General features: G+C 42.5%; 1 protein-coding gene across 1 annotated transcript in view; it reads left to right on the top strand.

Moving 5' to 3' along the window:
• LOC119325596 (cyclin-T1-1-like) overlaps positions 1–1301 on the top strand; it is a 4838-nt gene extending 3537 nt beyond the window's left edge. Inside the window, exon 7 of the mRNA XM_037599328.1 lies at positions 124–1301. Within this exon, the coding sequence (XP_037455225.1) occupies positions 124–1113 (990 nt within the window). The 3' untranslated portion in view covers positions 1114–1301. The remainder of the gene's footprint in view (positions 1–123) is intronic.
• Positions 1302–13559: the final 12258 nt, after the last annotated feature.

The following is a 13559-nucleotide window of genomic DNA, read 5'->3' as shown; positions in this document are numbered from 1 at the left end:
AAGCCTGCTCTGGCGGAGAAACAGCAGACAGCCAGCTCCCCGAAGCCTGCTCCGGCGGAGAAACAGCAGACAGCAAGCTCCCCGAAGCCTGCTCTGGCGGAGAAACAGCAGACAGCAAGCTCCCTGAAGCCTGCTCCGGCGGAGAAACAGCAGACAGTAAACTCCCCGAAGCCTGCTCCGGTGGAGAAACAGCAGATTATAAGCTTCCCAATGCCTGTTCTGAAGTATACATATTCAAGGAGAGGCCTAAGAAACACTACAGCTCCAACTGTAACTCCGACTCCAACTCTGGTGAAGAAACAGCAGAAAATAAGCACCCCAGATGGCCCTGTTTCGCATGCCTTCTCTCCAAGGGGAGTCCTAAATGGACCCACTTCAGCTCCAACTATAACTCCAAACCCGATGAAGAAACAGCAGGCATTAAGCACCCTAGACTCTGTTCAGAGGCAAGCACACCCTTCAGTTGGAGGAGTTAAGCGCACTAGATCTCCAGCTCAAGATAGAACCCTGGTGAAGAAACAGAAGATAATAAGCGCCCCAAACTCTGTTGTGAGGCATGCACGCCCTTCAGTTGTGGTAGTGAGGCCCACTGGATCTCCAGCTCGAGCTAGAACCCCGGTGAAGAAATCACAGATAATAAGCGCCCAAGACTCTGTTCCGAGGCATACTCGCCCTTCAGTCGGCGGCGAAAGAAGGCCCAGTACAGCTCCAGCTCCAACTCCTGCTAGTGCTCTGGCGAGGAAACACCCAACAATAAGCACCCCAGACTCTGTTCTGAGGCATACAGATCCTTCAAGGAATGAAGACAGCAAGCCACTGCGAATGCATGTGGATCATAGCTTGAGTAGAACTGCCAAAGATGGTAGGCTGGAGAAGCCATCTTTCCAGGCAGCTCTAAACGCCAATCATGGCCACCATGTCGGCAGCGGACCTAAAGATGTAAATATGACAAGGGTCCCAAACTTGGTCGGACAGAAGAGAAGGATCCAGGAGGCTGCTGGACAGCCTCCTGCTCCGGCTGATAGATGTGCTGGAGATGCTTCGAGGAGGCCGCAGCTTCCAAGTTTGATCGTCGCCCCACCGTCCTGGAAGAAACAGAAGATCGATGTTTAAGTTACTTGTTCTGTAAAGACCCATTGGTACTGCTATTAAAGACAATGGTTTGCCTGTAGAGAACTAGAGATGTTGTGTTATTGTGGAAAGTGAACAGTGATTAAGTTATGATACCATGTGAATTGCGGTTGTGAGCTCCAGGGAGGAATAGAGATGAAAGCAAGCTGCGGCAGAATGTTTGCCGCCAAGTTTTGTATGCTCGAAGGCGCTTGATTGCTCGCATGGAGAAGGAAATAGAGATGGGAACCATGGTGGATGCTGTGTAGATTGATGTAGGCTTGAAAAGCTGTTGTCTAATTTAAGCCTAGGAAGCTGAGAGATGTAATCCAGAGTTGTTCTGTAAATTTGATGTTGTTCATGGAGGCAAAATCTGTTTGTCTAATTTAACCTAGGGGAAACCGAGAAGGAATAGAGGTGGTAGCCGAGATTGCAGTGTAAATCTGATGTAATATATATATATGCGGAGGCATTCATTCATTTGTCTAATTTAGCCTAGGAAACAATTTTGTCTGTACAAACATGACTTATATATGTATAATATATATATACCTTGTTAGAGTGTACATCATGACTTTTGTTGTGGTGCAAACGTATGTTGTTGTCTTTTCTGGAGGTTATGTTTGTCTGTTTTCAGTTTTTCCTTGTGTTTTGTCTGGATACTATATGTATGTGGAAACTATAGTGTGACTATAAAAATAATATCCCAGTTTGAGTTTATCCCCAGTAGACCATCTGTGTATTTTATTGCTACATTACCAAGAACAGTATACATATGTCATATCAATACTTTTTCCATAACTATTTATATTCTGTATGATTTTTAAAAAAAAATAAGCTCACGTAAATATAGACGTTGATCAAACTTCTTTTTCACAACTTTCTTTTTCACTTCTCATATTAGTTTTGCCTTTAATCAAACTTCTTATTAAAGTTTGGTCAAGTTTATAGACAAAAAGTATCAACATCCACAATACCAACTCAATATCCTTATCCAGCATGAAATAGTTTTTCATATGTATTACCACCGTCCCAAACTAATTGTCTTAAATTTGTCTAGATACAGATGTATCTAGACACGTTTATTCGTTCAGATATAGATGTATTTAGACACTAAACTTGTCTAGATCCATGTCTAGAAAAAAAACTAAGACAACTAATTTAGCACGGAGGGTCTATTTATTTGGTATTGGATGTTATTATATTTTTAGTATAAAATTCGGTAAATTTTTACAAAGTTTGACTTAAAAAATATTGTGAAAGGAGGCCACAGTTTCACCATTATGGAATAACGCGCTTCACCCCTCATCTTTTCAGCCTGCCCTCCCTCTGCCATGGCCTTTCTCCAACGCCTCTAGAGAAATCAAGCTGGCGAATCAACCTGTGGTTGAGTTGGTTAGGTGGACAGTGGTATCCCCAACCCACCAGGGTTCAAATCCTTGTGCTCGCATTATTCCTGGATTTATTTCAGGATTTCCGGCGATGCGCTTTCAGTGGGAGGAGACGTTCCCGTCGACGACGAGGTGCCTATGATGACTTCGTAAATTTCAAGATGATATGCCGGCTCAGTCTCTCGGTGGTGCTCATAGGGGTAGGGTGTGCGTGCGTTCATAGGGGTGAGTGTGTGCGCGTGTATATGAGCGCTTGTGTCTGTACTAATGCTCAAAAAAAAAAGAAATCAAGCTGGTATAGTGACGTGTCGACTAGGCTCGTATCTAAACTCCGAGAAGGTTATTACACCTTCGATAATTGGTACATCACCATCTCGTCGTTGGTCGCCATCGGCCTTGTCACCTCCCGTGCCCATCCTCTCCCGGACCTCCTATTTAGCGTGTTGAGCACGTGCGTTGCCGAAATGCGCACCCCCGTCCCCAACCCCGCTTTTGGGCTGGTCCATATGCATGGCGCGTTGCGCTTGTTTTCCTTGTGTTTTCGCTTTTTTGCTTTAGCTTCAAAAAAATGTTCATGAATCACATTTTTTTTAAAAAAACAGGACTGCAAAAGGAGTTACGAATTTCAAAAAATGTTCCAAATTAAAAAAAATCATTATTTAAAATTTTGATGAGCAATTTTTGAATTTGATATTCTTTTAGTTTAATAAACATGTTTTAGGGTTTGATGAAGAATTTTTAATATATGGTGAAAATTTTGAAATTTGATGAACACATTTTGAATTTTGATGAAAAATAATTGTATTCGGCAAACAGATTTTGAATTTGGTGAACATTTTATGAAATTGATAATTTTTTTTGAATTTATATGAAAAAATGCTGGCGTATTTGAAAAAAGTTCATGAAATGAAAAAGGAAAAGAACAAAGAACCAAGAAAAAGACAAAATAAAAAATGAAAAAGAAAAACCAAAAGTAAAAATACAAAAACCGGTTCTGACCTTCCCAAGACTGTTGTTGAGGAAACCTGAATTGGCCAGCCCTATAGCGTAGGGCGCTCGCATGTCGCCTCCCCAGGGGTGCGTGTTTGATCCTTTTTTTTCATTTTCACAAAATGTGCTTTACATTTTGATTTGAATTTTATATCAGGGGAGACAAATATTTTGTCTGCTTGAACATTTGTTTCTGTATTTTTGAAAATCTTCTAAACTAGAAGGGTTGGACGTGCTTTTCTGCGCCGTCAATGTTGTTGAGTTTTCAGAATATTTTTTTACTCTCACTATTTCAAAATATAAGGTGTATTAGTTTATTGTAAATTCAAACCTTTGTAAGTTTGACCAAAGAAATATATACACATAATATCAAATCGGTAGAAGAAGATTCATCATGAAATGAATTTTCATATATATTTTTAATTTAGTATTGTTGATGTCAATTTTTTTGGCTCTAAACTTGGTCAAAGTTATAGAAATTTAACTTAAAGAAAACTAATAGATTTTATATTTTGAAACCGAGGGAGTAGTTAGTTTGGCGAGTAGGGGATATGATGGAGTGTGTTTTCTTCTTAGTTTAAATGCGGTATTTTGGTGGATCTTTCGTGGTATGATTCTGTGTTATCTGTTAATCAACCCATACTTCTGTGGAGAAATTTTCTGTGTCGGTGACTGCATGCACTATATTGATGCTACAGTGCAAGTGTTGGTGCTTCTTTTCTTTATGTGGCGAGAGGGTGCGCTAGATTGATGTGTTTTTATAGGTGAGTTGTTGTCGATTGATTTGGAAAATCGCTGACCCGATCAAAATGGTGAATCAAATCCAAAATTGAATACATCAATCGCAGGGAAAACCTTACAAATCAAGGAGCATAGTGAATTGAAAAGCATTGCATAAGAGATTTGCTTGAGAAATTATTGACACGATCAAAATCTGATGAGCAAATTCTAAATTGGAAACCTTTATTGAATGTGAGGCTTTTAAAATTAGGGAGAAGTCATTAAGAAATTGTTGACCCGAACAAAATCAGATGAGCCAATCCAAATTGAATACCTCAATTAATTGTGAGGTCTTAAAAATTAAAGAGCATAATGTATTAACGATGAAAGTAGAACCATGAAGAGACTACATACATAGGTTCACCAAAGCCCCTATGCATAGGATATGTTTTCTCCTCCTTCCCATGCCCGTTGTTTTTTGAAGACTTAATGCAATTCTTTTGAGCATAAATATACAAACTTAAATTTGTCCACAAAAATTGACTAGCTACTACCATGCCAAGCGTTTCCTTATCTCCCCCGTAGATGGTTAAGGCAAACTCTTTTCCTCCAAGCTTTGCTAGAAGACCTGTGAATTCACCTTCCTCTATGCCCGCCGCTCCAATAGTCAGGAGCGGAGAGGGGGATCCTTGGTGCCTCCACTCCGGCTAGTAGTTTAGGTCAGAGTTTTTTAGTCTCAGAGGTGTGACACTCGACGGACGGTGACACTTTATAGGATCGAAAGTATGTCTAGGGGGAAGGGGGTTGATTAGACTACTTGACCAAATAAAACCTAACATTTTCTCAATTTTAGTTGTGGGGATTTTTTAGCAAATCTAACAAGTCAAGCATCACCCTACACATGCAATTCTAAAATATAGCAATGTGAAGTAAAACATTGCACATGAAAGTAAAGGCGGGTGTTGGAGATTTCAAACGCAATGAAGACACGATGATTTCTGGCGTGGTTCCAATAGGCGATGCTATCGTATGTCCACACTGATGGAGACTTCAACCCACGGAGGGTAACGACTGCACGAGTCCACTGAGGGCTCCACCTATTGGGGAATGTTGCAGAAAATAAAAAAATTCTACGCTTCACCAAGATCAATCTATGGAGTTCATCTAGCAACGAGAGAGAGGAGTGCATCTACATACCCTTGTAGATCGTGAGTGAAAGCGGAACGGGGTTGAGGGAGTCGTACTCGTCGTGATCCAAATCACCGATGATCCTAGTGCTGAACGGACAACACCTCCGCATTCAACACACGTATGGTTGGGGAAGACGTCTCCTCCTTCTTGATCCAGCAAGGGGAAAGGAGAGGTTGACGGAGATCCAGCAGCACGACGGCGTGGTGGTGGATGCAGCAGCGATCTCGGCAGGGCTTCGCCAAGTTCTACGAGAGGGAGAGGTGTAGTAGAGGGAGAGGGAGGCGCCAGGAGCATGGTGTTGGAAATATGCCCTAGAGGCAATAATAAATTAGTTATTATTATATTTCCTTGTTCATGATAATCGTTTATTAACCATGCTATAATTGTATTGATAGGAAACTCAGATACATGTGTGGGTACATAGACAACACCATGTCCCTAGTAAGCCTCTAGTTGACTAGCTCGTTGATCAATAGATGGTTACGGTTTCCTGACCATGGACATTGGATGTCATTGATAACGGGATCACATCATTAGCAGAATGATGTGATGGACAAGACCCAATCCTAAGCCTAGCACAAAGATCGTGTAGTTCGTATGCTAAAGCTTTTCTAATGTCAAGTATCATTTCCTTAGACCATGAGATTGTGCAACTCCCGGATACCGTAGGAATGCTTTGGGTGTACCAAACGTCACAACGTAACTGGGTGACTATAAAGGTGCACTACAGGTATCTCCGAAAGTGTCTGTTGGGTTGGCACGAATCGAGACTGGGATTTGTCACTCCGTGTGACGGAGAGGTATCTCTCGGCCCACTCGGTAGGACATCATCATAATGTGCACAATGTGACCAAGGGGTTGATCACGGGATGATGTGTTATGGAACGAGTAAAGAGACTTGCCGGTAACGAGATTGAACAAGGTATCGGCATACCGACGATCGAATCTCGGGCAAGTACAATACCGCTAGACAAAGGGAATTGTATATGGGATCGATTGAGTCCTTGACATCGTGGTTCATCCGATGAGATCATCGTGGAACATGTGGGAGCCAACATGGGTATCCAGATCCCGCTGTTGGTTATTGACCGGAGAACGTCTCGGTCATGTCTACATGTCTCCCGAACCCGTAGGGTCTACACACTTAAGGTTCGATGACGCTAGGGTTATAAAGGAAGTTTGTATGTGGTTACCGAATGTTGTTCGGAGTCCCGGATGAGATCCCGGACGTCACGAGGAGTTCCGGAATGGTCCGGAGGTAAAGATTAATATATGGGAAGTCCTATTTTGGCCACCGGAAAATGTTCGGGATTTTTCGGTATTGTACCGGGAAGGTTCTAGAAGGTTCCGGAGTGGGGCCCACCTGCATGGGGGGACCCACATGAACGTGGGTAGTGGGGTCAAGGCCCCACACCCCTGGTCAAGGCGCACCAAGATCCCCCCTTAGAAGGAATAAGATCATATCCCGAAGGGATAAGATCAAGATCCCTAAAAAGGGGGGATAGCAATCGGTGGGGAAGGAAATGATGGGATTTCTTTCCTCCCACCTTGGCCAACGCCCCAATGGACTTGGAGGGCAAGAAATCATCCCCTCCACCCCTATATATAGTGGGGAGGCGCATGGGAGCTTCACACGAAGTTCTGGCGCAGCCCTCCCCCTCTCCCAAGTCCTCCTCCTCTCCCGCGGTGCTTGGCGAAGCCTTGCAGGATTGCCACGCTCCTCCACCACCACCACGCTGTCGTGTTGCTGCTGGACGGAGTCTTCCTCAACCTCTCCCTCTCTCCTTGCTGGATCAAGGCATGGGAGACGTCACCGGACTGTACGTGTGTTGAACGCGGAGGTGCCGTCCGTTCGGCACTAGGATCTCCGGTGATTTGGATCACGACGAGTACGACTCCTTCAACCCCGTTCTCTTGAACGCTTCCACTTAGCAATCTACAAGGGTATGTAGATGCACTCTCCTTCCCCTCGTTGCTGGTTTCTCCATAGATAGATCTTGGTTACACGTAGGAAAATTTTGAATTTTTGCTACGTTCCCCAACAGTGGTATCAGAGCCAGGTTTATTGCGTAGATTATGTGCACGAGTAGAACACAAAGTAGTTGTGGGCGTTGATCTTGTTCAATATGCTTACCGTTACTAGTCCAATCTTATTTCGACGGTATTGTGGGATGAAGCGGCCCGGACCGACCTTACACGTACTCTTACGTGAGACAGGTTCCACCGACTGACATGCACTTGGTGCATAAGGTGGCTAGCGGGTGCCAGTCTCTCCCACTTTAGTCGGATCGGATTCGATGAAAAGGGTCCTTATGAAGGGTAAATAGCAATTGGCATATCACGTTGTGGCTTTTGCGTAGGTAAGAAACGTTCTTGCTAGAAACCCATAGCAGCCACGTAAAACATGCAAACAACAATTAGAGGACGTCTAACTTGTTTTTGCAGGGTATGCTATGTGATGTGATATGGCCAAGAAGAATGTGATGAATGATATGTGATGTATGAGATTGATCATGTTCTTGTAATAGGAATCATGACTTGCATGTCGATGAGTATGACAACCGGTAGGAGCCACAGGAGTTGTCTTTATTTATTGTATGACCTGCGTGTCATTGAACAACGCCATGTAATTACTTTACTTTATTGCTAACCGGTAGCCATAGTAGTAGAAGTAATAAGTTGGCGAGACAACTTCATGGAGACACGATGATGGAGATCATGATGATGGAGATCATGGTGTCATGCCAGTGACGATGATGATCATGGAGCCCCGAAGATGGAGATCAAAAGGAGCAAAATGATATTGGCCATATCATGTCACTATTTGATTGCATGTGCTGTTTATCATGTTTATGCATCTTATTTGCTTAGAACGACGGTAGTAAATAAGATGATCCCTCATTAAAATTTCAAGAAAGTGTTCCCCCTAACTGTGCACCGTTGCGAAAGTTTGTCGTTTTGAAGCACCACGTGATGATCGGGTGTGATAGATTCTTACGTTCACATACAACAGGTGTAAGCCAAATTTACACACGTGAAACACTTAGGTTAACTTGACGAGCCTAGCATGTACAGACATGGCCTCGGAACACAAGAGACCGAAAGGTCGAGCATGAGTCGTATAGTAGATACGATCAACATGAAGATGTTCACTGATGATGACTAGTCCGTCTCACGTGATGATCGGACACGGCCTAGTTGACTCGGATCATGTAATCACTTAGATGACTAGAGGGATGTCTATCTGAGTGGGAGTTCATAAGATGAACTTAATTATCCTGAACATAGTCAAAAGATCTTTGCAAATTATGTCGTAAGCTCGCGCTTTAGTTCCACTGTTTAGATATGTTCCTAGAGAAAATATAGTTGAAAGTTGACAGTAGCGATTATGCGGACAATAGAAAGATTATGTCCTTAATGCATCGCTCAGTGTACTGAACCCCAAATGTTGTATGTGGATGTTTCGAACATCAGACATACACGTTTTGATAACTACGTGATAGTTCAGTTATATGGTTTAGAGTAGAGGCACCAAAGACGTTTTTCGAAACGTCGCGGAACATATGAGATGTTTCGAGGGCTAAAATTGGGATTTCAGGCTCGTGCCCACGTCAAGAGGTATGAGGCCTCCGACGAGTTTCTTAACCTGCAAACTAAGGGAGAAAAGCTCAATCGTTGAGCTTGTGCTCATATTGTCTAAGTGCAACAATCACTTGAATCGAGTGGGAGTTGATCTTCCAGATGAGATAGTGATGTTTCTCCAAAGTCATTGCCACCAAGCTGCTAGAGCTTCGTGATGAACTATAACATATCAGGGATAGATATGATGATCCTTGAGGTATTCACAATGTTTGACACCACAAAAGTAGAAATCAAGAAGGAGCATCAATTGTTGATGGTTGGTGAAACCACTAGTTTCAAAAAGGGGCAAGGGCAAGAAGGGATACTTCATGAAACAGCAAATCAGCTGCTGCTCTAATGAAGAAACCCAAGGTTGAACCCAAACCTGAGACTAAGTGCTTCTGTAATAAGGGGAACAGGCACTGGAGCAGAATTACCCTAGATACTTGGTAGATGAGAAGGCTGGCAAGGTCAATACAAGTATATTGGATATACATTAAGTTAATGTGTACTTTACTAGTACTCCTAGTAGCACCAGGATATTAAGATACCGGTTTGGTTGCTAAGTGTTAGTAACTTGAAATAAAAGAGCTACGGAATAAACGGAGACTAGCTGAAGGTGAGCTGACGATATGTGTTGGAAGTGTTTCCAAGTTTGATGTGATCAAACATCGCACGCTCCCTCTACCATCAAGATTAGTATTAAACCTGAATAATTGACATTTGGAGTTTGCGTTGAGCATAGACATGATTGGATTATGTCTATCGCAATATGGTTATTCATTTAAGGAGAATAATGGTTACTCTATTTATTTGAATAATACCTTCAATGGTCTTGCACCTAAAGGAATGGTTTATTGAATCTCGATCGTAGTGATACACATTTTCATGCCAAAAGATATAAGATAGTAATGATAGTACCACTTACTTGTGGCACTGCCATGTAAGTCATATTGGTATAAAACGCATGAAGAAGCTCCATGTTGATGGATCTTTGGACTCACTCGTTTTTGAAAAGTTTGAGACATGCGAACCATGTCTATTGGTGTATACGCATGAAGAAACTCTATGCAGATGGATCGTTTGGACTCAGTTGATTTTGAATCACTTGAGATATGCAAATCATACCACATGGGCAAGATGACTGAAAAGCCTCGTTTTCAGTAAGATGGAACAAGATAGCAACTTGTTGGAAGTAACACATTTTGATGTGTGCAGTCCAATGAGTGCTGAGGCATGCTGTGAATATCGTTATGTTCTTACTTCACAGATGATTCGAGTAGATGTTGAGTATATTTACTTGATGAAACACAAGTCTGAATTATTGAATGGTTCAAGTAATTTCAGAGTGAAGTGGAAGATCATTGTGACAAGAGGATAAAATGTCTATGATATGATCATAGAGATGAGTATCTGAGTTACGAGCTTTGGCACGCAATTAAGACATTGTGAAAATTGTTTCACAATTAATACCGCCTGGAACACCATAGTGTGATGGTGTGTCCGAACATCATAGTTGCACCCTATTGGATATGGTGCGTACCATGATGTCTCTTATCGAATTACCACTATCGTTCATGGGTTAGGCATTAGAGACAACCGCACTCACTTTAATAGGGCACCACGTAATTCCGTTGAGATGACACCGTGAGAACTATGGTTTAGAGAAACCTAAGCTGTCGTTTCTTGAAAGTTTGGGGCTGCGATGCTTATGTGAAAAAGTTTCATCGTGATAAGCTCGAACCCAAAACAGATAAATGCATCTTCATAGGATACCCAAAATGGTTGGGTATACCTCCTAATTCAGATCCGAAAGCAATAGGGATTGTTTCTTAAATCGGGTCCTTTCTCAAGGAAAAGTTTGTCTCGAAAAGTTGAGTGGGAGGATGGTGGAGACTTGATGAGGTTATTGAACCATCACTTCAACCAGTGTGTAGCAGGGCACAGGAAGTTGTTCCTGTGGCACCTACACCAATTGAAGTGGAAGCTTATGATAGTGATCATGAATCTTCGGATCAAGTCACTACCGTACCTCGTAGGGTGACAAGGATGCGTACTACTTCAGAATGGTACAGTAATCCTGTCTTGAAAGTCATGTTGCTAGATAACAATGAACCTACGAGCTATGGAGAAGCGATGGTGGGCCCAAATTCCGACAAATGGTTAGAAGCCATGAAATCCGAGATAGGATCCATGTATCATAACAAAGCATGGACTTTGGTGGACTTGCCCGATGATCGGCAAACCATTGAGATAAATGGATCTTTAAGAAGAAGACGGACGTGGACGGTAATGTCACCGTCTATGAAGCTCGACTTGTGGCGAAGAGTTTTTCACAAGTTCAAAGAGTTGACTACGATGAGATTTTCTCATCCGTAGCCATGCTTAAGTCCGTCGGAATCATGTTAGCATTAGCTGCATTTATGAAATCTGGCAAATGGATGTCAAAACGAGTTTCCTTACCAGTTTTCATAAGGAAAGGTTGTAAGTGATACAATCAGAAAGGTTTTGTCAATCCTAAGGATGCTAAAAGGTATGCTAGCTCCAGTGATCCTTCCATGGACTGGAGTAAGCATCTCGGAGTTGGAATATGCACTTTGATAAGATGATCAAAGATTTTAGGTTTATACAAAGTTTTTGAGAAACTTGTATTTCCAAAGAAGTGAGTGGGAGCACTATAGAATTTCTGATGAGTATATGTTGTTGACATATTGATGATCAGAAATGATGTAGAATTTCTGGAAAGCATATAGGGTTATTTGAAAGATGTTTTTCTAGTAAAAACCTGAATTAAGCTACTTGAACATTGAGCATCAAGATCTATGAGGATAGATCAAAAACCGCTTAATGGTACTTTCAAATGAGCATATACCTTGACATGATCTTGAAGGTGTTCAAGATGGATCAGTCAAAGAAGGAGTTCTTGCCTGAGATGTAAGGTATGAAGTTAAGACTTAAAGCTCGACCACGGCAGAACAGAGAGAAAGGACGAAGGTCGTCCCCTATGCTTTAGACGTAGGCTCTATAGTATGCTATGCTGTGTACCGCACCGGAAGTGTGCCTTGCCATGAGTCAGTCAAGGGATACAGGAATGATCCAGGAACGGATCATTGGACATCGGCCAAAATTGTCCTTGGAGTAAATAAGGACATGTTTCTCGATTATGGAGGTGATAAAGAGTTCGGCGTAAAGGGTTACGTTGATGCAAGCTTTAACACCTATCCGAATGACTCTGAGTAGCAAACCGGATACGTATAGTGGAGCAACCATTTGGAATAGCTCCAAGTGGAGCGTGGAAGCAACATTCACATTATGACCTAGAGATTTGCAAAGTACATACGGATCTGAATCTTGCAGACCCGTTGACTAAAACCTCTCTCACAAGCAAAACATGATCAAACCCCAGAACTCATTGAGACTTAATCACATGGTGATGTGAACTAGTTTAAGACACTAGTAAACTCTTTGGATGTTGGTCACATGGCGATGTGACCTGTCAGTGTTAATCACATGGCGATGTGAACTAGATTATTGACTCTGGTGCAAGTGGGAGACTGTTGGAAATATGCCCTAGAGGCAATAATAAATTAGTTATTATTATATTTCCTTGTTCATGATAATCGTTTATTAACCATGCTATAATTGTATTGATAGGAAACTCAGATACATGTGCGGGTACATAGACAACACCATGTCCGTAGTAAGCCTCTAGTTGACTAGCTCGTTGATCAATAGATGGTTACGGTTTCCTGACCATGGACATTGGATGTCATTGATAACGGGATCACATCATTAGCAGAATGATGTGATGGACAAGACCCAATCCTAAGCCTAGCACAAAGATCGTGTAGTTCGTATGCTAAAGCTTTTCTAATGTCAAGTATCATTTCCTTAGACCATGAGATTGTGCAACTCCCGGATATCGTAGGAATGCTTTGGGTGTACCAAACGTCACAACGTAACTGGGTGACTATAAAGGTGCACTACAGGTATCTCCGAAAGTGTCTGTTGGGTTGGCACGAATTGAGACTGGGATTTGTCACTCTGTGTGACGGAGAGGTATCTCTGGGCCCCATTCGGTAGGACATCATCATAATGTGCACAATGTGACCAAGGGGTTGATCACGGGATGATGTGTTATGGAACGAGTAAAGAGACTTGCCGGTAACGAGATTGAACAAGGTATCGGCATACCGACGATCGAATCTCGGGCAAGTACAATACCGCTAGACAAAGGGAATTGTATACGGGATCGATTGAGTCCTTGACATCGTGGTTCATCCGATGAGATCATCGTGGAACATGTGGGAGCCAACATGGGTATCCAGATCCCGCTGTTGGTTATTGACCGGAGAACGTCTCGGTCATGTCTACATGTCTCCCGAACCCGTAGGGTCTACACACTTAAGGTTCGATGACGCTAGGGTTATAAAGGAAGTTTGTATGTGGTTACCGAATGTTGTTTGGAGTCCCGGATGAGATCCCGGATGTCACGAGGAGTTCCGGAATGGTCCGGAGGTAAAGATTTATATATGG

Source organism: Triticum dicoccoides, chromosome 6B (assembly GCF_002162155.2).
Source record: "Triticum dicoccoides isolate Atlit2015 ecotype Zavitan chromosome 6B, WEW_v2.0, whole genome shotgun sequence".
Lineage (NCBI taxonomy): Eukaryota > Viridiplantae > Streptophyta > Magnoliopsida > Poales > Poaceae > Triticum > Triticum dicoccoides.
The sequence above is the reverse complement of the archived record's forward strand: the minus strand, read 5'-3'. Positions and strand labels throughout refer to the sequence as shown.